This window comes from Oculina patagonica, chromosome 4, assembly GCF_052425735.1.
Source record: "Oculina patagonica isolate OP01 chromosome 4, crgOcupat, whole genome shotgun sequence".
Classification (NCBI taxonomy): Eukaryota; Metazoa; Cnidaria; class Anthozoa; order Scleractinia; family Oculinidae; genus Oculina; species Oculina patagonica.
Genome location: NC_135761.1, coordinates 57,579,475 through 57,601,330, shown reverse-complemented (window position 1 = coordinate 57,601,330; position 21,856 = coordinate 57,579,475). Strand labels below are relative to the sequence as shown.

Here is a 21,856-nt window from a genome sequence, read left to right as displayed (position 1 = left end):
CCCTTGAGCGACTATTTGTAGGCGATAGCTTGCAAAAGTTCCCATATCTTTCTACTGCACGTGAAGTTGACGAGTAATTTTTTAAAGACAATAATGAATACCAAAAAAGGTGTTAACAATATTATGTATAACTTAACCATTTCTTTTCTTTTCATACATGCACTTTACTGACCGAGATTAAATCATCGGAATGTGGCTCTGTCTTAATTAAGCTATAATAACTAAGGTCAAACGGGGAAGAGCGATTTAACACGGAGAACGTTGAAAAGATTACAAAAAAACTTAACACCTTTTAGTCTTTAGCGATGATAAATTATTCGAACGCGTTTAGTTCTCCCGAAAAAAGTGTGAGCAAACAAACTGTTACAGTGTAAGGTTTTCACATTCAACGGGATCTATTGAGCCACCTGTGTCAACCGGACTAATCAGTTAATCATTTCAGGTGTTCATAAAGTAAACATTTATGAATTTTCTGAAACAGTCTCATTTTAAGGCAGCTTGAAATAATCATTCCGCTTCAACGGAGAGCCAGGACAGTTGAGCCGGAGCGAGTGCTATGCTTTAGCCTTGCTCATTAGAATAGAGTTTCACAGATTGGGGCTGTCAACATGAATAACGTTATTACTTGTTTATTTCTGTTTTTGTCTCTAGTGATATTTTGGAATTATGTATCGGGAGCAGGTAAGGATGAATTGTTTTGACAATTTTTTAAAACTTTAAGCCTACATCAGTAAAAGAAAATGTATGCGGCATATTGTAATATTAGGTAGAGTCGAAATTGTTTACAAGTAAAAATACATTGTAAAGGCTTAAACTGTAGCTACGTCACGGAGATTTCACAGCGGTTTTGTCCGTACTGTTCGGAAATTAGCGGTAGGCAACTTAAAAAAATTGGTCATTATCTTTGAACATCTGAAGGAGCCGTGATATAACCTTAATTCGTGGAGAGAAATCAAACCACGGCTTCAAATATCAATTTTTTAAGGCGTACGGAAACAATTTGAAGAGTTTAGCCTCAATTTTTCAAGTTGTAATCCATTTCCATCCCAGCCATCCACAGCCTAAGAAGCTTGTTAACGGTTTCAGTGCTCTATTATAGCAATTGCTCATAAATTTAGACTATTATTTTTAGGTTTCTACGACGAAAATATATACTTTCGCTGTTCAAAAATTTGTTAAAATCCGTGACAAAGCCACTTTAGCATTAAAATGCCGCTCTCCCTTTTCAAACAGGTATACTTAAAATAAAAAAAATTTAATATAAAATAAATATGTTTATAGTGGTCATGCACTTAGCTTCATATCTCAACGAGATAGCAAGTTTACAGGCATGCCACTGAAACAGAGGAAACAAACAATTTTAAAATGAACGTAACAAGGTTAAAAATCCCAACTGGCAGGAGGCAGACCAGTTGACTATATACAAAGCGTGGTCGAGGATTTGAACTCGGGAAAACCGAGAAACAAATCCAGCTAGTGGCAGGGGCAGGTCTTGAACCGGGGACCTCCAGATTACAACACCAGCGCCCTAAACCACTCTGAGCCACGCTTGTCTCCTTAAAAAGCCACATAGTAGTTTTCAACTTGTATAGCATTTCCACAAAGTGGCAATACATTGGAAATTTAAAAAAGCGTATTTTAGATACCAGAATGCCGGAATTCAACACGATATCTTCGTAACAGTTTTAGAGGCTTGTTCTATCATTCGTTCGTTACATTCACAAGAAGATTGACAGTCTCGCTCTGGATCTTGCGCTTCCAAAATTTGTTTTTTTGTCACCTGTAAATTAAAGGAGCTTCATTAAGCAGGAAAAGAACCATAAGCAAATTCTTGACCTTTACAGGAAAGAATGTGATTAGTTGCGCAGTTGTTTCTGTCGAATCATTTGTAATTTATACGTTGTAGCACCCGGAAAAACGTTTCTAGGTATAATTAACAATTAGACTACGAGCCCGAGTTTTCTATGAGCAAATAGTCAACGAGGCGCAGCCGAGTTGACTATCGCTCATAGAAAACGAAGACGAGTAGTCTAATTGTTTTAGTAGAAACTCTAAAGGATTGCAGTCCAAAACCTACAATATTGTGCACTTTGAAGACAAAAATAAAGAAAATTTACCGCTTAAAGAGCTACGCGCGCGCGCGACTGTTTTCTATCGGCGATTATAGTTCACCACTAAATTTTCTCCGATTCTAATTGGTTTAAATTGAACACGTGACGCGATAATGCCCGTCCGCCGGGGGCATTATCGCCCATAGTGCCCTCCCGTGAAAAATGCCCGGATCGATAGTGCCCGCCCGTGACTGTTTTTTGTAAACAAGCTGCCTGCAGACAAAAAAAACCCAACCAAATTCACTGCATTTAGTGGGTTTCTCGTTTGGTTTTGTTTCGTTTGTTAAATTTCGGCTTTCAATTGAGTTTATTATCCTCAAAAGTAAAAATAATTTACGATGCTTGTTTTTGTATGTGCGCGCGGAAGAAAATTTAGTGGTGAACAACTAAATTTTTTCGGAACTATCGGTCTGATAGTTGCCCCTTGGAAATTTGATGTTCTTAAAACTAGCATATTTGCCCTCGAAGCTTCGCTTCTCGGGCTAATATTTGTTTTAAGAACATCAAATTTCCGCGGGGCAACTATCAGCCGATAGTTCCTCGACAGAAACACTCTATTGTTAAAATAGAAAACATTGGAAGAACCAATCAGATTAGCGGATTTCCAATAGAACACAGTTGAGTTTCTACTAAAAAGGTTTAGACATTGTTTAACGTGTTGAATCTACCACAATAACAATGTATATTTTGCAAAACACGGTAACTGATCACTGTCTTTTTTCTCTCCCTGTTTTTGGCGCGAAAGTGAACGGAGGTTGGTCAGGCTGGTCAGGTTGGAGCGGCTGTGCTGCCGGAATTTGCGCGGGAAATCAGCGCATTCGAACAAGAACTTGCACTAATCCGATACCAAGTGAAGATGGACAGTATTGCGACGAAGGAGAAAGTTCGGAACAAATGGACTGCATGAGTGAGTACAGAGTAAACTTTAATGCTTAGTCGTAACTCTGAATTTATCCAAAAGTCAAGAATCTGCGCTCTTTAGGCAAAAGTAGTGGTGTCAGTTTTGGCAAATCCCGATAGAAGCGCCTGGAGAATTTTAAGAATTTCCATATCCAATCGAAAAGAAAAGTTGAAAAGGGCGCGAACACTCCCCTGTACACAGAAGATTGCCACGTCACATAACGCAGTAGTTGTACGATCTGTCGCTTGGTAACGTCTCTGAAAATACTGCGGACTCCCTCAAAATGAGATAACAGGTTAGATTGTTATGTTGCGGGTGTATAAATGAACAATAGCAAGCAGCCAAAATTCCTCTTGCACCAAATAGCAAGCAAGCCAAAATTCCTCTTGTACTGATTTTCGTAAGTGCTGCACATTTACCTCCAATTAAGGCAAATGGGAAGATAATGAATACTCGTTATACCCGTTTTAATGTCATTTCAGTTGATGGCGGCTTTACAGAATGGAGTCAGTGGTCACTCTGTGAAGACCCGTGTGGGGGATCCATAGTCAACAGAACCAGACATTGTACTAACCCCACACCCACCCCGGACGGGAAGCCATGTTCTGGAGACACATTTCAAACGAAGCTAGAATGTGTTGGACCATGTCCAAGTAAGTCTGTCGAAAGCATTGTTGCATTTTTATCATACTTAAGTGGTTTTTAAAATTAACCTGATTCTTTAACTTTGACTAGTTCATGTTGCTTTCGATGCAAACGATGCTATTTTTGTCTTGGGAGTAGCTGCAACAGGGAAACCTCAATTCAGTTTCTTTGTTAGGGGCCGCCAGATCCAGGGTAGCTTTATGTGCGCGTATATAACTTCAGGGTTTATAAAAAAATGACCAAAAATCTAAAACGTTATGTTGGAAGACACTATTCTTTTTGGGAAGGGGTGGGGGGGGGGGGGGGGGATGAAAAGGCAGGCGCCAGTAACATTATAGATACAAAATATAAGTTATATAAACTACTATCAAAACCTGAGGTGATCTTTTATACTGAGATGCGAAAGAATTGTATACGATTTTGGCCTAATTCTTTAATTTTGTTCTGTCAGTCTAGATCTTCAAAGTCGATAAATTAAAATTTCGGACTCCTTGTCTTTGTAACAAAGCTAAGTTATGCAAATCGACCACAGACACCCCACGCTTGCATTTAACACAATTTTCAAATTGTTGTATGTTTTAGCTGGCCCTCTCGATGGCAATTGGGGTTCCTGGACTCCTTGGACACAGTGTTCTCAAACATGTGGAATATCAGGAGGAACAGTTTTGCAAAGAACAAGACTGTGCAATCAACCACCCCCAATGAATGGCGGGAAAGCCTGTGTTGGAAACGGTACAGAGTCGGCCAGATCATGCTTCAAGCCTTGTCCAGGTTTGTAAGTCATAAGGAGTGGAAATATTTGCCTTTCAATCCCTGGGTGGGGGGTACTTCCTAAAGTAAACTATACGGAGATGCTTCGCCCAAAAGGGATACGTTTTTCTGGCTCTAGGTATATAAAAAGGTAGGGTACAAGTTCGAGTACACAAAAGAAGAGGTAACACTGTCATTTTGGTACTTAAAAAGACTACAAAAAGTCTAGAACAGACCCACCGAACGGTCGATTCATTAAAGTATTTAAATATTATTTGAGTGAAAATTAAGAAACAAGATGGCAGTATTCCCTCTGCAGGTATATGAAAGGGTGCCATTTTTCTATCAAAAGTATACGAAGGGATTACCATTCTATTGAAAATGGTACATGAAAGAGTAAGGGTTTAGATCTCGTGGCGAAGACTGCCGTATACTTGTTTTTTTAGTACCCCTCCCCCCAGGAGCTTCGATACACTTTGCAGCACTGATGGTGGAGAGTTGTCAAGTTTGCATCTAGATTGTCAATAAACTCGTGATCTTGGACTTATAGACTTCATTACAGTTTACTCTACGCCGCCATGTACGTGTAGCTGCCTTGAATATCTCTGTCATACGATCCTCTGCCAAGGCTTAGTCTTACTGCTCATATCTTAGCTTAGTCTGTGCAGTGAGTGGCTATATCCACAGTGAAAATGGTTAAACTGACCTCACTTTGAGAAAAGAAAAATTACCTTCTCAAGTTTGCACAGTAAAAAATGCAATCTTCTGAAAAAAAGAGAGAACAAGTAACCTACCAGAAAGTTAACTGCCTGATTTTCATTGAGAAATGAGGCTATTTGCGTGCCTACCGCACAAAATGTCGTCGCAAATGGGCGCTGCGGTCTTTTTTCAAAGTTAAGCCACGATGATGATAATGATGATGATGATGATTAATAAATTGGATAATCAAGCCCCTTTTTAGTTTATTTTAATTTTACATGTGATCATTTAATTGCTAAACTAAAATGTCAAATGGCACAGCTTTACTCAATTGGTTTGTTTCAATTACAGTTGATGGCGGTTTCGGTATGTGGTCCCCATGGACATCATGCAGTGAGACGTGTGGGACTGGTACCCAGTCTAGAAGCAGACCCTGTGATAACCCGACCCCTGCTGATGGAGGACAAAACTGCACTGGTGACTTCACTCAGGCCAAGAGCTGCAAACTGACGTCATGCCCTGGTAAGCTCTTGAGATTTGTACATGTTAGATTTGCAAGTTATAGTTAAGAAAAGAATTATAATGAAAAGTTTTTTTGCTGTTCATTTTTGCTTTGCTTCTTTTCTTACACCTTATATCAATAATTTGTAGATATTAAAAAAAAAGCAGCCGCTTGGAATAGTTAAAAAAAAAGGAAAAAAAGCTATTTAGTGCTATTAATTAAGGTGATTCCACTGAAAAAGAACGAATATTTTTAAAATTTTATAACACTTGAACCAGTTGGTAATTATGTTATGAGCACTACAAAAAAAGAAAAGAATTGGGGTCACCGTGATCGTTTTCGGATGGCCATTAATTATCAGGGAGCTTTAGCAAACAACGACGGCAACGTGAACGAAACCGTCACCAAACAAAAGGTTTAATGAGCAGAATAATAGCTATGCACGTGTGTTTTAAATCCTTGACTGTTCTCTTCGAAAAAGAACGTGAAAAACCAAGTTCTGGGTATTGGAGAACGTGAACAACGACGGCTAAATTTCGGTATTTCTATTTAGGGATGAACGCTTTCTTTACGTAATCAGCTGGAGCTAGTTCCAAAACCAATCGATATACTGAATGCATCTGGATAAGCACGAGATTCTCGAGTAAAATATAAATTCATTTTGCACCACGCGCTGTCCTCGGATTCGCCGTCGTCATTACGGCTAAAGCTCACTATTATAGCTAATATACGACTTGCGAGGTTTTCATTAGGAACCCAAGTAATCCGCATGAAAAACTATCATTTCTAGAAAAAAATCATTTTATTTCCGTTGAATGTGAATATATTTCAATGCTATCGTATTTGTAAACAGGTGCTGTCAACGGAGGATGGTCAGCGTATTCATCTTGGAGCACATGCACAGAGCCCAAATATTGCCTGCAGGGTACCACGAAACGGACCAGAACCTGCACCAATCCCCCTCCGGTAAATGGCGGTGATGACTGTGCAGGCCTTGCAGTGGAAGAGAAAATCTGTCCCACGGATGGATGCACTAGTAAGAAATTATTAAAAAAATAAATCCAGAAATTCCAGATAATAACTTCCTATGCTACCTTTTTAAAACTCAAATGAGGGTCTGAATAGGGGTACCTCGATAACACTAAACACTTAATTTTTTGGCTCTGTAACATGAAATAGTAAAATTTTAGGCATTTTAACATTAACAGTAAAAGGTTGACTGTAACAGTTAATTTTCTCAAAAAAGAAACAAGAACGGCTTCAAAAAGGCCAATATTATTTTGTTTAGTATATGAAGAAGTTATCGGCCATTTTTCGACGATTCCCGATCAGTTCGGAAGATTTCCGAAGAATACCGAATATTCCCAAAGACTACCGAAGATGTCCGGAGACTACCGAAGATGTCCGAAGACTACCGAAGATTTCCGTGCAGTAATCTAAAACATTTTCTCTAAGTTTATGAGTGGTTTTATCTGATTTTTGAAGAGCAGATAAGGATTAACAATGCTAAAAATTTTCACGAAAAAACTTCAAACACTTAACAGTATTTTCTCCGAAAATAGTAAACATTGAAAAATTGACCAATGTAACAGCAACGCTTAAAATTATAGGCAAAACATTAAAAACTAAACCCCATTCAGACCCGCTCAAATGGCTGCCGTAAGTTTTTATGGAAATGATCAGAATTAAGCGAGATCCCGAAAAAAAAATGGAAATTTAACGAAATTCCACTTGATTGGAGGTGATTTTCACTTGCTCTCATGGACAAAACAAATTTCATAAGCTTCTTTGCTTTATGTACCCCGATCACCTGCAATGAAATTTCCCTGGCTGACTGAATGTCCTAGGCCTTCACTTATGAAGAAATTTTGTAAGGGTTATTTTTAGGCAAAGAGGGGATATGTGATTTATTCACCGAGTGCGCAGCCCGAGGTGAATAAATCACATATCCCCTCTTTGCCTAAAAATAACCGGCTTATTTTTCACATGGGCGAGGTATCAACGCTGGCTTAAAACAATATGAAACATGCTTTTCTTTGTTGTTTTGATGTAGGCACGCCGAAGAAAAACAAATGTTTTTCCCGCGCCGACGAGACTTGACTTGTCGCATTTGTTTATTCAACAGAAATATCGTAAGCACATTTAGCGCAACAATTTCATCTAAATCAGGAATGGTTTCTTTTATTAAAGAGTTCTTTGCTGTTATAAACACCTTCGTAAGCTTGTTGAAGTGGTGATTTAATTCTTGTGGAACGCGTACGCTCCAAAAGAAAAAAATTATCTCGATCAGTTGGCTTCGTTGCCCACGCGTGTGTGCGATCTTTCATGCCGAAACTTTGCAGCGCCTGTAGTTAAAAGGTTTTATAGAAGTGTGTACGTGCTCGATTCTCCGAAGAAACATATACTAATGCTTTGAATTATTAAACTGTTGAAGATTCAAGTAAACTATTTTCGATGTTTTGCCTTCAAAACCGGTTTTGACTTTCACTCGAACCGACGAACCAGTTCCCAAACCTCGGTTTCAAGGTACAGTCAACTCTCGTTATAGCGGACACACTCGGGACTTCGTTTAGTGTCCGTAATAGCGAGAGTCCGTAATAGCGGGGTGTGAGGAAAAAAATGGCGTTAACATAGGTTAAATAGTATGGACTATGACGAGCTTATCAACAGTCGTGAAAAGACTCAGAAGTCGTTAGGTATGGACGATGACAATGGTCGAGGGTTTGAGGGTTTGATCTCTCAAAGGGAGTCGTCTGAAAGAAAAGGGCGCAAGCTGAAGTGAAAAAGCAAAGTCTGGTGTACAGCTACTGAAGCAATTGATGCAAAAATAATTGCAAAAATAATTATTGCAAAAGACTTCTGCAATAATGTTATGTGAGAAGTTCATGGTGTCCGCTTTATCGAGAGTCAAAACAATAAAATTGTTCTTTTGGTACCACGAAAGTGTCCGTAATTCCGTAATAGCGAGAGTCCGTAATAGCGGGAGTCATTTCCAGTAAAACCTCTATAACTTTCGCCGGGGATCTGAATTTTGTCCGTAATATCGAGCGTCCGCAATAGCGGGGTGTCCGCAAGGCGAGAGTTGACTGTACCGCTTTGAGACTCCCTTGGTGATTCCCGATTGGACAATACGTCAACAAAGACTGCGCGTTACTAAGATACGGAGCTCCGGGGGCCTCGTGAATATTAAATAACCCGACCTGACTCGGGTACGCTGAATTACACATTTTCATCGCCGTGATGTCCTCATGCACTTAACAACAAGAAAAAGGTTCCGAAAAGACGCACTTGGGTTTTCACATTGTTAAATTTTATAATAAACAGGTTATTTTTTCGTTTTTGATACGCCGACCAAAACAAACAATATGCGTGCCAAACAAGCTTTACAATAGATTAAAGATTCCGAAAGTACGCATTCGGATTTTGCAATTGCCTAATAGTTCCGACAACTTTGTAACCACCTTTCTTCACCACTTTACTGCAAATTTGGCAGAAGTGAGTGAGTCTGCGAAGGAAAGTTCAAATTTTTCGACAAATCCAGGCAATTACTTGGAGAAATTGCTTTCCTCTAAGAATCTGGAAGAGGACTACGAAAACGCTCAGTTTAGCATTGAGGAGGCGACAGAAAGGTTGTTTAGCTTTAACCAGGCGAAAACAAATGAGAAGAAAACGTCGAAGAGGCTAGAGATATCATCGTTGAAGATGACAAATTAAAGAGCTGCTGGCAAGGAACAGTGAGAGATCCCGAAGAACACTAAAAAAGGTAACCTTTTGGTGTTTGAATGTTTGGAGTATGTGACCGAACGGAATGAACTGCTTCGGAATTCTGGAAAAGCAAACGTCGAGGCTAGAGTTCCGGAACGCATTTCTCATGTTTCCAATTAAGCATTTGCTCAGTAGTATTTAAAATGTAACAACAGTCAAAATAAAATAAATGTAACGTTATTTAAGTAAAGTTGTTGTTTTGTTTGTAATGCGAAGCATGTGGCTGTGCTACGAGGGGAATATTACCGTAATATTCCCCTAGGGGATTATCAACTCTAATATTCCCCTAGGGGGATATTAGAATATCAGCCCTGCTCTCCCCTGTTACAATCAAAGCCGCCCCCAGCTTTTCAGACAGTTGTTAATTAGCGGGGTTTATTCAATATAATCAGCCTGGAAGAACAAAGGAAAACGAGCCATGTGAAAAATAAGTATTTTTATCGAGTGGCCGCCGTCTTTCGTCTCAAATGAAATTAAATTTTCTGAATTGTATCCAGATTGTTGCATTCAAAGAACTCTTTATTCCCGGAAAATGACGAGGGACGAGCCGAAACGCCGAGTGAAATTACTTTAAATATTCCTTGATTTCATGCTATGTTCTTTAATTAGTGTTAACAAATGGGAATAGACTTTAGAGCTCGAAGATCCATTGCTGGACTGTGGTAAAATGTAAACCAAAGAAAAAAAACTGTCACGGGTTTGTGCAAGTGACAGCTCCGTATTTGCAATCGATCTCTAGCAGGTTGCTTTTTGTTAAGGGTCCTGAAGGGGTGAGGGGTGGGAGTATGTACCAATTCCCGGGCCCAAATTTTGCCCAAGTCCTATTTTCCAACCTATTTTTGGCCGAAAACCCAGTCCCATTCCTATTTTTTGTTTGTGATTCCTGGTCCCAGTGAACCAGATCCCATTTTCCCAGTGAAAAAGCCTTCAGACCCATCTTTATACAACTGGCACGCTAAGAAAATGCTTATACAATGTTTATTGTTTTTCACTGAAACCCCTTGATTTTAAACTGTATATATTATCGATATTTTTAGCTTACCAGCCGAACAAGCCCGACAAAACTGCAGCCGATCCCAATTCGTGGATTGCTCTTGAGTGTGGTGCAACCGAAAAGTTCTCAGCTTCTGGATCTTACAAAAACGACATTCCCTTTGCTGTGTATGCAGAGTTCGGTTTTATGAGAACTGAGCTAGAAAGCGGATGGTTTGCTGTAGAAAATGTGCCTGATGATAAAGACGATTATGGACAAAAACAGCTGAAGAAGGTTTGTGGGTTACCTAACGATTTCTACACAGCGACAGCAACAGTACGCTAACTGTGATTGGCTAAAAATTTAATGGAAAAATTAGTAACAACCGAGAGTTGCCAGCGACTATTTAATTTAGCCATTTCCGAAAAAATTAAAAATGTAGTGATATTGTGTAAACCAGTTTTTAATGAACATATAGCTGAGATGGAAATAAATGTTTAGTAAAAGAACAAACTCCCTTGAAATTGAACGAACATTTGCATTGCCAAAAAGAACAAAGATACCGGCATCTTTTTTTAAAAGAATTTTTCAAGTCGACTATGCTTATTTTGTTTCCCTTTAGGGTTGGAGGGGGAGGTACTTAAATTTAACGAGTATTAAATTTGACCGAGACAAATTTTAGCAAGAACTAAATTTGTATACGTAATTGGACTACATGCTGTCCAATTTGGAAATAATTTGATGAAAAAAATTCCGAGGACAGCCAAAATTGGACGAGGCCGTAGGCCGAGTCCAATTTGGCTGTCAGAGGAATTTTTTGAATCTAATTATTTCCAAATTGGACAAGCATGTAGTCCGGTTACATATTAATTATATAGCTTTTTATAGTCAGTCAATCCAGCGTAAATTATAAACTTTTTTATATGTCCAGAGCGGGAAAAACATTCAACAATAGTAGGCATAACACAGCACATGCAACTCACTCAAAGCATTGTCTTCACGAATAAAAATTAAACAAAACAGTGCAATTTTATTCACCTGAGTTTGCGAAGCTTGCTACAAAGTGAGTGAAAACACTGCATCAATCAACGAAAGTCGTAAACAAAGTGTCCGAAGAGCTTTACAACTTCTTGAATCTGACATACTCCTTTCCACTATTTCGTTCATACTTCATGGCCGTGTTTTCTTTTCGAATTTCAGCATCATGAACGACAAAGAATTGCATCCAGCTCGTGGCGATGAATATCTGACAGATTTCTTGCTTCCCTTCGCTGCACTTACGTTCACCCAAGTTTTGTACTATTAGAGGCGTTTTGCTCTTAGTTTTTGCTTCTTAGTGTAGCTAGCTCCTCCTCTGACAACGTAGAAAATTTCTCTTTGTTGTTACTATTGCTGGAAAGCTCAAAAGGAATGGAAAAACGTAGCAAACTTGCCTTAAAAATTCCGCCATTGTCGACTAACAATGCGACAAGTTTATCGGGCTGACGCTATGCTTAATGCTAATTGGCTGATATCCGTCACATGTCGCTTTTCCTTCGATTTGATTGGCTGAGACAAAACTGTCCAATTTTTCTTAAATTGGACAGTTTGTGCATTTTACCTGAAAGTCCTATTCGAAACTATCCAAATTTAATCCCAAATTGGACAGTTCTCAGAAATTAAGGAAAAATAGCTGCGCTGACAATATAGGATTTACTGACAGCTATATAATTAAGCGATTAAATTAGTAGCCGCTAACAATAGTAACATTAAGGTAGTCCAGCTTCAAAGTTATCTTTTACTGAAATAATTTAGAAGTGTTAATGTAAAGGCTATCAGATCAACAATTTTCTGACTTTGCTAAGACGTTTTCAAAGCGGAAAGGATATTGTTGGCAACATTAGCTAGATACTAGAAGTATACTCATCGACAATTCTGAAATGTTCCACTAAGGCCATCACAGTTAGCTTCCAATAAAAAAAAAAAACTTAATATGTCAAGGGGGATTTTAACGTTTTTTCTGTTGGCATTTAGGTATGCTTTGAGATAATCGATCCACTGACCATCAGTAAAATCAGAAACAATAACAAGGCAGGATACTACGACGATATCGATGCTCTACCGGAATGGACTAAGCCCGCGGTAACTGAGAATGTTCCCGCGTTTACCATTTGGATTGACGAGTCACAAGCTCTCAGAAAGTACGAGTTCCAGTGCGCAAGCTCTGATGAGTATGTACCGCTGACCGGATATGTGATGAAGGACGTCAGGTAAGAGGAGCAGTTGTGTCAAATGAACTCAGTTCTGATATTTTCTCAGTCAAGCATGCGCAGAAATTCCAAAGAGTAACACTGGGACAAAAATTGAAGAACAGAGCCCGTGATCTCTTTAAAGGGGCAGTGTCATGGCGATTTTGATGCATTTGTGGCCATAACGGAGCTAAAATTATAACAAAATAATTTCGCTCATTCACAAGATGCGCCTTGAACACCAAGGTGAAGATATTAAGTTAATCATTCAAAGGAGAGCAAAGTGTAATTAGTTTTTAACGATTTGTCAAAGTTAAGACACTGAAAACGTCTGCCAGATGTTTTCATTTTTGATTGAAATCTCATGGCTGTATATCTCATGATAATACATCTTTTGTCATTTATTATTATTAACGAACAAACGAACGAACGAACGAGAAAAGAACAAATAAACAAACAAACGAACGAACGAACGAGAAAAGAATAAACAAACGAACGAACGTTCGTTGTTGCTTTTTTATTTCTCAAGAGCAAAGGAACACAAACAAACAAGCAGAAAAACAAACAAACAAAAGAAAAACAGAAACAAACGTTAAAAAACCGTTTTCATTGTAGGTTCTCATACTACACCGAAGGAAATACCCAGACGTTTAAAGCCAAAGGAGATTACACTATAGCAACAGGAACTGTGTTCAAGACAGAAGTTTATAAGGATGTCTTCAGTGGAGGAGTGTACGCCAGAGGCAGTGCTCCATCTGCTACGTTCGCTGATATGATGGCCTCCTTTGGTTTGGATCCTGCCACCTTACCTGATTTCTTAATAGATGCACTGAGGTAAGTTGTTCAATCTTAAAAGTTACGTGCTACTCTTATGATAAGTTTAAAAATGGGTGGATGTTTTGGATCAGTTTTGAGCAATCTAAAATCTTGTCCTAGGGATCATAGGTGCTTGAAGATTAAAGCGACAAAAAAATTGCTACGCCATTCAGGTTTTGCTGTTGTCTTTTCAGGAGAGAAGTTTCATAAAAAACACGGATTGCAAGACTTGAAAATAAACGAAAAATTGTGCTATTCTCTCTTGTAGAGGAGCTGGTATCTGGGATTTCACCATGCAGCCTGTGGAGATAGTAAGGAAGCTGGTAAAGAATGGCGTCTTCAGATTCACAGCTTCAATCGATGCACTCGGTGTTCCTGTTCACGTTGAGATTTTGACAGGAATCAGATTTGCTCGACCAACATTCGCTGTCGGGTTTGCCTTTGATCGTGAATCATACGGTGCACTAGCGAAAAAACTGTCTGGAGTTGGAGTCGATTTCCTGGACAAACTTGGACTAGAGTTTGAGGTAAAACAAATTTGTTCTAACATCTTATAGCGGTTATCATTTGAGTGTCATTAAACTTAAACGAAAGAAATCTAATCGAGAAATCAAAAACGCCACAGACAATCCAATAAACCAATCAAAACTCGAAGCAAATACATGTAGCCGACGCGAAGGGCGGGAAAACGTGTGTGACCAAACCACGATTGGCATTGCTTTGACTTCTAATATAAAATAGAGGGCCACAGGTTCATCAGAATTTTTCTGTTACGTGCTACCCTCTCTAAATAATGCTGCGCGAGGTTTGTACACTAGGCGATTATTGGCGAATTTTTTTATAGAAGGGTATAAACGTTAAAGGAGGAATATATTGAAAGAAACAAGCAACGGAGATTAGAAAATAGATTACCTTCACACCACACACTATACAATATAATCCTTATCTTACATCTTTATTAAATATCTTTCACTCTTATTTTATTAAATACGCTAATTACCTATTCATTTTTACCCCTTTATAAACATCTAAGAGTTATTAAAGCATGCTTAAGTGTATGTGGTTCTTCCACAAACTCATCACGGCATGTCTAGATTGCAATAAACCATTGTATTTTCTGTCAAAAATGGAATTAAAGGGAAAGGATTTGGCCATGGACCACGGAAGGGGTTGCCTCCCCGTATAAAGCTTTGTTGAGTTCTTCCCCCCCCCCCCCTACCTTCATGTACCGTAAAATCTGAAACTTTTCAATTCAGTCAAATCCGTGAGAAAGTTGAAAATATAATCTTACATCTTCAGGTTTGTCAATGTTTAAAGTCCAAACTAGATCCGAAAATCTTATATTAATAACATTTTTTATTTCAAAATTTTCTCGTAGATCGGAGTATCCTTCCATCCTCCTGCACCCTTTCAGCAGCTCTTCGTAGATGCAGAAACCAAGTTTTCTAAAGAACCTCTTCATAGCTTTGTATTCACCAGCGTTCCCCAAGGTCTGTATAAATATGCAAACTGTACTTACTTAGTTACTGGCCACCACGCAGGTGTGGTGCATCGCAACGCAGTCACTGCAACCTTACCTGTCTCCAGCCAGTTTCTCAATGGTGCTCCGACTGTGATTGAGCTCTCTTAGTTCCTTTTCGACAGTTCTGCGCCATGTTGTTTTTTAATTTGGGAGACCTCTATTACTTTGCCTTCAGGGTCCAGCGAATTGCAATTTTAATTTAACTATGCTGTTGTTGTCCTTCGAAACACATGCCCAGTCCACCTCCATCTACTCTTGGTGACAACGGTGCGAATATGAAACTAAATGTTTGCAAAGAAATTAATTCTGATTCTAAATGACAAAACCATAGCTTCATTGCAACTAGATGTGTCTCCCGGGCGTTAAAATTTTAAGTTACAAGCAGACAAGATTAACTTTGAAAACTGTTCCACCGGACCATATTTCAAACACCCATATCGCAATCCGTTTCAATCTTAATCACTTTTGGCCATCCATACCTTCTTTGCATTTGGTGTGTTATTTAAATATTCCTTCACTGTTTTAAGAGGTTATTTTATACATTTAAACGAATTTGATAGTTATTTCCTATGCCTAAGTTTGGCTAAAACCCGTGACACGGTCCCTTTAATTGTCACTGGTTGTAGGAATTTTCGCCGCCGCCCAGATTGTTCTACCAAAAGACTGCCAAGGCAATAAATTCTGTGAAATCATGAAGATGATTGTGGGGCCAACAATCAAGTGGTATATCACTGGTCATTTCGAATGGAAGAAAATCCGAGTCGCTACAGGTTTCGCTAATGTTCGTATCTTTGATGGTCTCTACTTTCACAAGCTTGAGTTGTACGTAGAGGTAAGTTGCTAGAGCTTTGCCTTCTTTGTTAGTTTCACAGCTGACATGTACAGAGCATGCATTTATTGCTTTGTGTGATTTCTTTTTTGTTTTATTTCTGGCGTGTCTTACTGTCACCTCACATTCTGTCTTAACCTGGCCTGAGTTTTGTTTTAGTCTGTATTTCGAGGGCAATCCGGAGCCATTGTTTTTTCACAATTTCGGGCCATTATTTTGTTGATTTATTTATTTCCTTCCCTAACGAAATGCATCTTATAAGTACGTTTTCGTTCTTTCGTTTGTTATTTAATTAAAAACACTCTGTACTCTTTTCTCCTGCTTAGCTACCTTTTGGACTCTTAAATTTACTTTGTAAAACAATGACCGATCGAAGTTTAAAATTAAACGGAACGCAATCGATTCTAAATCAAACCATGGTTTGAGTTTCATTGACCTCGATCATATTAAACTCACAAAATTCACAAAAAAGATAGTAATAGCTAAAACATACTATGATTTCCAAAATTTCGTTGTTCGGGAGAGAGGTAAAGGGCTGTATGTGTTTTTGTTTACTGTTCTTTTCAATTTCTTCTCAGGCTGACTGGAATGATACAAATACACATATCAAAATTGGATTCCGTGCGGACATCAAAGTCCCGGTGAACGGTGACATTTACCGTGACGGCATCAGGGCTCCTGGCAGCGAACTGTTCCTGTTCGGTGTGTTGGAATACGATTTTACGGAGCAGGTAGTCGGTGGAAAACTTGGCATGCGTGGAATCTGGCGAAGGGCGTTCTTCATTCCATTCCTCGGCATTGGAAACATTTTCCTCGGGTACGAATGAACAAAGCTAAGCATGTTAATTGTTTCATGTTGTTTATAGCCCAGTATTTAAGGAGAAACTTCACCGTTGCTTTCTGAATTACAGTGAAATCCCGATTTCTCGAGCCTTCTGATACCGGCGTAACCCGCTCGCTTGGGCGCTCATTGGTAGAGATCTATTCATCTTGTACCCAGAGCCGCTTGTCTTTCTTAGCAGGCTAAACCTGGGGCACGAGGAACAATTAGCTTTGGGGACGCAAAATTTAATTGGCGGGATTTAAACAAATCTAACCTATAAAGACAAACTTTTAAACTCTTGTTTTTCTCGTATAACAAAGGGATTTTAAAACGTTTCGTTTGATTGGTTTCTTCTGTTCATATCCGGCCAATCAAACCATGTGTATTCAGAGTATGTGTATGACTTGTTTCTCGTGCCCCAGACTCAGCTGTAGGGCTCTGGGGTAGGGCTTTCTACAAATTGCTCGACAACTTTTTGGCAACTTTTCATATTTTGAGCAACTTTTTCCCCTTCGAGCAACTTTTTTCCTCTCGAGCAAATTGATGCATTTTGAGTAATTTCAAGACCGAAGATCTCCGAAAATCATCCGAGTGTTGTTCAAAGGCCATACGAACGTTTCCGAAGATTTCCGAAATTTGCGGAAGATTTTCGGCTCATTTTCCATTAAAACATCACAAAACTCGTTAGAAAACATGACGTCATCGATATCTTCGCATTTTTTTTTTCAATTACCGTTAAAGAAATCCCTGTTATTTAACAAATTTTTCTCTAATATGTTATTTAGATACTTCTTTTGCTGTAAAATTGTATAAAACTGCTTAGAAATCTTACCCTCAAAAGGAAATTAGCATATATTTAGAGAAATTCTCTTGATTAGAAGCAGCGTTTTGGATTTTTTGGAGCAACTTTCGAGCAATTTTTACTATCAGAAGCAATTTTTTTGTTTTTTTGGAGCATCTTTTGAGCATTTTTTGAGAAATTACGGGCAACTTTTGGGGAAAACTCGAGCAACTTGTGGAAAGCCCTACTCTGGGGACGAGAATGAAATCTATTTTCTTAAATGAATAGTCCTTGAATATGACGCTACGTGTAACAAAACGCAAGGGGAAAAATGGAATACTGAAATGCTAACTGGAAAAACTGGAGCAAATATTTTTACAAGAGGGAAAACTACGATCGATCTTGCGATTTGTCACACACGAGCGCGAATCTGCACTGAGTTTTTAATCTAACTCGCTATACATTTTCGGTGTTGTATATAACAAAACAACCAAAATTTGTTCATGGACTATACTCTCAAAGGCCATAGAAATGGCGCCTCAATTATCCGAAATGTTTAAGTAAAGCTACACGCCTAACGGCTCGTGACTTCACTTGATTCTGAAAACAATTGTGGCTTCCTTTCCGCGGTACATTTAAGTGTACTTCTAAGATTGTTTTTTAACAATGTGTTTCACCAATTTTCTTTGTAAATCGCAGGTTAACGTACAAAGTTGGAGCGCCTATACCCATCACAGGTGTGCAGTTTGGAATGAAAGTCGAGTTTGGTTACGACTGTCTAATACCAGCAGACTTTAATAACGATGTAAGTATTACATTTTTATCAGTTGAACAGAATTTAAACAAGGGCATGTAAAAAGATTCGTGTTCACATTAAAAATTTCTAGGTTGTTTGTCTAAGCTAAAAATTCGTAATATTGGAGGATTTCTGTTTTTATATGACAGTATAGGTTAGTTTAGAGACGAAAGTAAGAAATAAATATTTTTATCATTCGATGCATTTTTCACTCCCTTTTCATTGGCCGAGAGCACATGTACACCACGTCATCTGCAAACAACTGCTTACAAATAATGATTTGCTCGTGCGCATTAGCGTCTGACAGCTGCATGCGTAGTTGAGTCCACTTCCGAGAAAAAATGGCAAGTCGTTTTCCAGAGGTGTAGAAGAGCGGTTTAATTTGTCTACTACGCCTGAAGAAACGGCGAAAAAAACAAACAAACAAAAAGGCAACGGAAATTCAGCTCGTATCATCGATAGCGAAGTTTAGTCCGCACTAATTCAAAAAGAGCCGTGCGGTTGCCATGCAGTTCCGGAAGGAATACTTGTGCAAAACAAATTTATGCTTCAGTACTAGTGATCGAATGATAAAACGACTATTGAACGGTTTTTGCAATATATCGTTTTTTGTCAGTGTCTCGCAGATACTTTATTTGCCTCAGCGACAAATCACTATATTTTGCTCAACCTTTTCCAATAATAGGCTTCTTTCGATAAATTTAAAATTCAGCTTGGTAGCGAGGCCTAGAGGACACAAACAAAAGAAAGGAATGAACATGCCTATTGTTAATTATTGGAAATGCTACAGCGTTAATGGTTTTTATGCCCATAGCATGACAAAAAATCATTGGTTGTTGTTGTTGTTTTTGCTGTTGTTGTTAGGGCCATTGTTTTGGTGGCAGTGGGTACTTCGGTGTTGGATCACCTCAGTTCTTCTACGCGGACATGACAGCGCTGACTCTCGGGAAAATCATTCGACTTCTGGGATTCACTTTCCCACTGCCTCCCCCAATAGCAGAGACGGGCTTCCCAGAAGGCGCCGCGGTAAGTGTTGTGACACGTATTAAAGCAAAAGCCTCGAGCGCTTTCCATTTCTTTAAGAAACCGGTGATAATTTCCTGTCAAAGGGAGCAGTAAATGTTTTCAATAAATACAATAATGCGAGACAAGTGTGTACCAGTTGAACACGTTCCAGTGGAAAGGACTGTTCCATTTCATTTCCCACCGGAACAGTCGCGTATTTCAGCAAGAAGCGTGGTAAAAGTGTGGAAAAGCAATATGGTACAGTGATATTACGAGCATTTCGTTAAAATTTAAAAAGAGGAATACCTCTTCACGGTTTTCCATTTTCCCCCCAAAAGTTCTACAGCAGAAGAAAAGAGGGTCCAGTATTGAGGCAACTTCGATTCTAGAAAGAAAGTTGAGAAAGATGTTAATTCAGTTAGCACGAGTACGGGATATAGGAGAAAAATATCGGTTCCCTATTACTGGCGAACCCATGATCTTCTGCAACACCGGTCGGGTAGTCTTACCGTTGAGCCACAGGGAGACCAGTGGCGAACTGGGCCATTTACCACGTTGCGAAAGTTACATCATATAAGTCTAAAGGGGAAATTGCCTTCGCACTAAATCCGAATATAATAAAGCTTCTACTACAATAATTGTCCTTCAAAAGGTGTACGTAGAAGATATTAAACGGTACCAAGAAGATATGAATTTAATGTTCGAGTGACAAAAACGATATCTCACTCGTCAGATATAGTTTTTGCCACAAGAAACCAAGTTCACTCAACAAAATAGACAAGGCTGGAATCGTGACGTCAATGATTGATATGCAACTCGCAAGAGAAACATATGGACGATACACCACTCGGGTCCTGGATGGAGTAGGGGGGGGGGGGGGATGGCGTATGGAATCTACGAGTGGTTTAGTTCTCAGTTAAACACTCTTCTCCATATAATAATGTTTTTTTTTATCAGAGCAGCAAATCAGAGTGATATTTCATTTTATTGTAGGGCTCATACGCTGAAGACAACTTTGATTTACGTATCGCCGGCGGTCCTTACATCTACAAGGGCTTCATGATCAAAGGAACGGTCAACATTCTGGGATGGGAGATTTACGCGCATGTCCAGTTATCAGATGAGGTTAGAAATACTATTAATATAAATTCGCAGATAAATCCTCTTTCTACATGTTTCTTATTGTTAACCGCACAGGGTCCTTTTACAAAGCACTAAATCATTTCTTTTTTTTTTTAAATTTTTAATCTCACGTAGAAATCTATGCGTGTACACTGTCACCAGGCCTATCCAGTTTGTTAACAGTAAATGGCAAAATAATAGTAGATCGAACAACGCCTCTGAAAAGTTGATAAAATTTGCTCAAAATAATAAAAAAATGGCTGCCAAAACATAAAAAGTGGGTCTAAAAACTTAGTGTTTTTAATTGCAGACATTGACATGATGTTTGGTTTATTGCATTAATGCACATTTCGCATTTTGAATCATTGTTATCAGGTTGTCACCCGTTGTCACCGTGCACGCGACCTATTTATGAACTTAACACAAACAAAACGTTTTTCCAAGCGCATATGAAGAACAAACTGGTCACTCGTTATTTTTAGCTGTGATGATATTATTATTGGCATTAATTCCATATTTGAAAATTGGAATCAATTTCCACAGTGCACAAGCAACCCAAAAGCCAAGAGGACTAATACTCATTCTGTGCAATGACTAATGTACCGTATTTGCTCGATTAACGCCCCCAGCGTTTATTTCAAACTTAGCCTGGTGGACCTGGCGTTTATTTGACTCCTGCAGTTTGTTTGAGCCCGATGTTCATCAAGCAAGAGGTTTATTCATTATTTTTGACAAACATGTATCTGGCTAATATACCTTCAGCTTATTATACTCTAATCATTTTCTCAAACATACCTGAAATAAATACCTGAGGGGCCTATTTTCAACTGCACCATAGGACCCGGAGTTTATTCGGTACCCGGCGTTTAATCGAGAAAATACGGTAAGCCTAAATGGGAAAATATCAAACATAACTTGATAACTGGAGTTTGAACCTAATATCTTCGATTGCGGATTGTGAATCTGATAACACATAACTTGTTAGCTGCAGCAGCTGTTGTTGGTCTCAAAATGTGAGGGCACTTTTTTACAGAAAATCTTCATAGACTTGAAACCAGATCCAGTGAAGATTTTGGACATTGCAACAATCGTGCGTAGCCCTACAGAACAAGATTTAGGACCCTGGTTCTATATTGATGCAAGACAGACCCCGATCTTCATTGAGGCAAGTTATACCTGCTAACGTTCAGCATAACTGAATAAAAACAATGACAGGTCGAAAAGTCTTATTTTCAAATGATTAGTGATTGGTATGCAACGACGAAGAGAGACTTTCTCTTTCTTTAATTGGCAGGCAAAGTGACTGGTGAAGGTTTACTTTGCACATTCGACATTTCATAATTTGTTGTTTTATACAACCCAATCCAGACAAGAAGATTGAATCTAAACAGAAAGCATTCTTCCTATAAAAGTAAAGAAATAGGATATTCCGAGGATTATGTATTGGTTCAGAGGGGAGGGGTTACCCGCTTGAGATTTATATAAAAAACTTTTTTTTGTGAGAACGTCGTGGCTGAGAAAAGGGCAAAATCTTAGAACATCCTAAGAACGTACGCAACGCTGAAATGTGGCTAAAAACGGCTATTTT

At 38.8% G+C, this 21,856-nt stretch overlaps 1 protein-coding gene across 1 annotated transcript in view; it reads left to right on the top strand.

The window, feature by feature from the left end:
* Window positions 1-537: 537 nt before the first annotated feature.
* Window positions 538-21,856, top strand: part of LOC144650845 (uncharacterized) — a 76,799-nt gene continuing 55,480 nt past the window's right edge. Inside the window, exons 1-17 of the mRNA XM_078510606.1 lie at window positions 538-681; window positions 2,857-3,018; window positions 3,495-3,665; window positions 4,240-4,428; window positions 5,458-5,628; window positions 6,462-6,644; window positions 10,411-10,640; window positions 12,360-12,595; window positions 13,190-13,408; window positions 13,659-13,917; window positions 14,769-14,880; window positions 15,539-15,744; window positions 16,320-16,558; window positions 18,045-18,150; window positions 19,006-19,167; window positions 20,140-20,271; window positions 21,302-21,433. Coding sequence (XP_078366732.1) covers window positions 609-681; window positions 2,857-3,018; window positions 3,495-3,665; window positions 4,240-4,428; window positions 5,458-5,628; window positions 6,462-6,644; window positions 10,411-10,640; window positions 12,360-12,595; window positions 13,190-13,408; window positions 13,659-13,917; window positions 14,769-14,880; window positions 15,539-15,744; window positions 16,320-16,558; window positions 18,045-18,150; window positions 19,006-19,167; window positions 20,140-20,271; window positions 21,302-21,433 — 2,982 coding nt within the window. The 5' untranslated portion in view covers window positions 538-608. The remainder of the gene's footprint in view (window positions 682-2,856; window positions 3,019-3,494; window positions 3,666-4,239; window positions 4,429-5,457; window positions 5,629-6,461; window positions 6,645-10,410; window positions 10,641-12,359; window positions 12,596-13,189; window positions 13,409-13,658; window positions 13,918-14,768; window positions 14,881-15,538; window positions 15,745-16,319; window positions 16,559-18,044; window positions 18,151-19,005; window positions 19,168-20,139; window positions 20,272-21,301; window positions 21,434-21,856) is intronic.